The sequence below is a fragment of the Ischnura elegans genome, chromosome X (assembly GCF_921293095.1).
Source record: "Ischnura elegans chromosome X, ioIscEleg1.1, whole genome shotgun sequence".
In the NCBI taxonomy this organism is placed as follows: Eukaryota; Metazoa; Arthropoda; class Insecta; order Odonata; family Coenagrionidae; genus Ischnura; species Ischnura elegans.
In genome coordinates, this window is record NC_060259.1 from 123,543,606 (window position 1) to 123,547,194 (window position 3,589).

A 3,589-nucleotide genomic window follows, 5' to 3' on the forward strand; every position below is an offset into this window, starting at 1 on the left:
CATTTCCTGCGTAAGCTTCCACATCTCGCGAACAGAGGAAACAATCTTGCGTGCGCTTTGTAGCCATGTGCTTCTTGTCAAGGGAGCCAGCAGGGAGTTGTAAAAATAGTCCCCTTTCAATGCATCCATTCCACCGGATTTTGAAACTCCATCGCCTCTCCCGATTCTTCGACCCCTCAGCTTTCTTTTGGCGGTCGTCATCGCTGGAAATCGTCGGCCCATTCCAATCTAAATCATATAAAGCCTCTTTCGCGAGATGATGCTTGAAAGGCACCACTCATTCCCTTCCGTGCATTTATTTTTTCTTGGAAGGAAACAAAAAAATCTGCGAATAACGGCCGTGCTAAAGTAAAGAAATTAGCCAACACTATATGTATCGGCTACTGATACGAACATTCCTCTGCTTCCAAAATATTATTTTATGGGAATACTGGGCGTATAATCGGTGCAAAAGATTGCGCAAATTGCGTTGGATAGAATTATATTACATCGTAAAACACCCAACTACCCCGTGTTCCTGCACCATCATGCTTCAGTGATAGCTTAAGAACTATACAATTACCAATTATACAATTTGTCCTTTTCGGTCTCCATGGTGAACTCGATTTTGGGGTGGACGTTGTTCATATGCGCTAGGAAATCCGTCAGCGATTCGGATCCGTGTGGCCAGACTATGAAGGTGTCATCCACGTATCTAAAAAAGTGCTTTGGGTGGAGAGGGGCCAATTCAAGTGCTCGTTCCTCAAAGTCCTCCATGAATAGATTGACGATGGCCGGTGACAGCGGGGAACCCATGGGTACTCCTTCTTTCTTCTCGTAGAACTTCCCCTGATACAGGAAGTACGTCGAGGAGAGGACATGTTGGAAGAGGTCGACCGTTTTCTGGTCGAATCTCGCCTCGAGGAGCTTCAACGTGTCACTGATTGGGACTCTGGTGAAAAGGGAAATGACATCAAGGCTCACCGGCTACCCTTCTTAGACATCCTAATTGAACGAAGGGCTGACGGCAGCCTAGGACACAGCGTGTATCGGAAACCCACGCATACGGACCTGTACCTCAATGGAAGGAGCCACCACCACCCAGCGCAGAAAAATGGAGTGTTGAGAACTCTCATCCACCGAGCCAAAGCTGTCTCTGACGCTCAACACCTAAAGTCGGAAATTGATCACCTGAGGACTACCTTCCGCTCAAACGGATTTACAGAGGGAGACATCAAAATGGCCCTTAAAAGGTCCTTAAGGAAAAAAGCTGAAGCCGAAAAACCTGACGTAAAACCAACAGCGAGAGCCTGCCTGCCATACGTCTCAACAATATCCAACAAAATTGCGAGGATATTAAGAAGGCACAATGTGGAGACAATCCACAAACCACTGCGAAAACTCAAAGCCCTTCTCGGAACCACCAAGGATAAATTGGGATTGAAGACATCAGGAGTCTATCGCATACCGTGTGAATGCGGCCAAGTGTACATCGGGGAGACCGGACGCACCATTGAAAAACGCTTGAAGGAGCACGAAAGATGCATCAGACTGTACTATCCCAATAAGTCTGCGGTGGCCGAACACAGCCTAGAAAACGGTCACCGAATAAATTTTCAAGATACAGAACTAATATGCCATGCCAAAAATTACTGGGACCGTGTCGTGAAGGAGGCAGTGGAAATCAGGCTTGAGGAGAAAAACATGAACCGAGACGCCGGCTTCCATCTGAGCAATGCGTGGAAACCAGCTCTGAAGAAGCTGAAGGGGGAGAGGACTCGCATTGGCCCGACCGTCGACCAATCAGAGCCCACCTGAAACCAACGCGACAGTATATAGGAAGGACACAACTTGGCGAATCCATTCACCCTGAAGACGATGGCAGACTTAGCCTTCGAAACGTCGGTGCTGATAAACCCTTGGACCCGGCTGGAAACCCGAGAACTCTTCCTCCAGTCTATTCGCCGGGAAAACCTTAGATCCTTCATATCTTTCACTGGGTCTTGAAGCTCTTCGAGGGTATTGTTTCCTTTTCATTGTATTATATACTCATATGATGGATGGTTGGTAACGAGACTTCATGAAATAATAATGGCACAAAAATTGAAGCGAGCTTTTTAATTTGTCTACTCTCACTTTCGTCAATTTTATTTCGCATTAGTAAGAAATGGATCAGTATATTTTACTCAATGTTTTATATTAACTTCGAAGTCTAACATTCATCGTAAATAGCGTGGATAAGGACGAAATACTTTCTCGTTTAAAATTAAAATACTTCGCTGTCTTGGGCGTGACTTAATGAGATCGACTTAACGTAATAACATGTGAAAAAGTATAAGTCCACTTACGTTTATAATACTGTACGACCTATATGTCGACGTGGCATGTCACATCTGGTTCATTTGCATCGATGGAAATGCATCAGATGATTACGGGCCACTTCGAAACCCAGATGATACACTCTTAAATATATATGAGTAATTATAAATATTTTATTTAAATAAAAGCTAGTAGTACATTCCCACAATATTTTGATCCGTACGACATGTTTCGGCTCACAGAACCATCATCTGGTACAAGGTACTGTCTTGCATATAAACACCACCTTTATACCTTTTTAGAAAGGGGTGGGGGGAATTTGACATGTTTGAATAAGGCGTGGGATACAGGCGTAGAGAATGGAGAAGGGGAGAAAGTATACAGTTAAAGAGATACGGGAATCCTAAGTTGGAATGAGGACTTCAGGTTGTATCTTTTCTCACTGTCTCCATTCTCTACGCCTGTTTCCCTCCCCTTATTCAAACATGTGAAATCCTCCCCACCCCTTGCTAAAAAGGTATAATGGTGATGTTTATATGTAAGACAGTGTCTTGTACCAGATGATGGCTCTTTGAGCCGAACCGCGTCGTACGCAATAAAATATTGTGGAAAAGGGCTGCCATCTTTTATTTAACTATGTCGAACTTCCACCACGTAAAGACTGAATCTATTGAACTTATAAAGATTTTACACTTAGTTAGGTACATAATTTCTTGATAACTTGGTGTATAATGAATCAAAACTTGGCAAAAGAATCCTAATCAACTTTCAAAGACAGGCGGAGTGAATAATAAACTCAGAAATAAGCACTTTTAACTCGAGGAAAATTTATAAAAATAAATAATTGAGGTTATATGCTTGGTTTGCGTATTTTTTTCGTTCTCTTTGGTGAAATGCGAGCGCATCCCTTCCTCCTCCTCAGAGAGCCATCCATTTGTAAGAAATATTAATAAACTCGTCATTTTCCGTTTGGACCAAATGCTCTCCATCTTGCTCGCCTCTCCCCCCAATCCATTTCCGTATCGGACGAATAAAGACGAAATCATCCATATAGGCTCTTTGAATTTTAAGTTAAGATAGAAAATGTTGAGCCGCTATTTAAGTGGTGCACACATGATAACGTCATTTCGTAAGTTTTTGTAAGACTTTGTTAAAGTGGACGTCTAAACTATATTTGACTTTTTCCCAAACTTTTCACTACAGCTGATCGGCTTTTATAACAGTCTTCACAATCAGATCCAACATTTTTCTGTTCAAAGATTACTTTGGGCACGCATGGATTGATGCCTTA

General features: G+C 42.8%; 1 protein-coding gene across 1 annotated transcript; it reads left to right on the plus strand.

Annotated features, from left to right (window-relative positions):
* The first annotated feature begins 858 nt into the window (after positions 1-858).
* LOC124171306 lies at positions 859-1,797 on the plus strand. The gene has a single exon (XM_046550455.1). It carries the CDS (start codon positions 859-861, stop codon positions 1,795-1,797), a length of 939 nt encoding a protein of 312 aa, XP_046406411.1.
* The last annotated feature ends 1,792 nt before the right edge of the window (positions 1,798-3,589 follow it).

Coding starts and splice junctions, on each gene's coding strand:
- LOC124171306 (XM_046550455.1), top strand. CDS start 859: ATGTTGGAAGAGGTCGACCGTTTTCTGGTCGAATCTCGCCTCGAGGAG.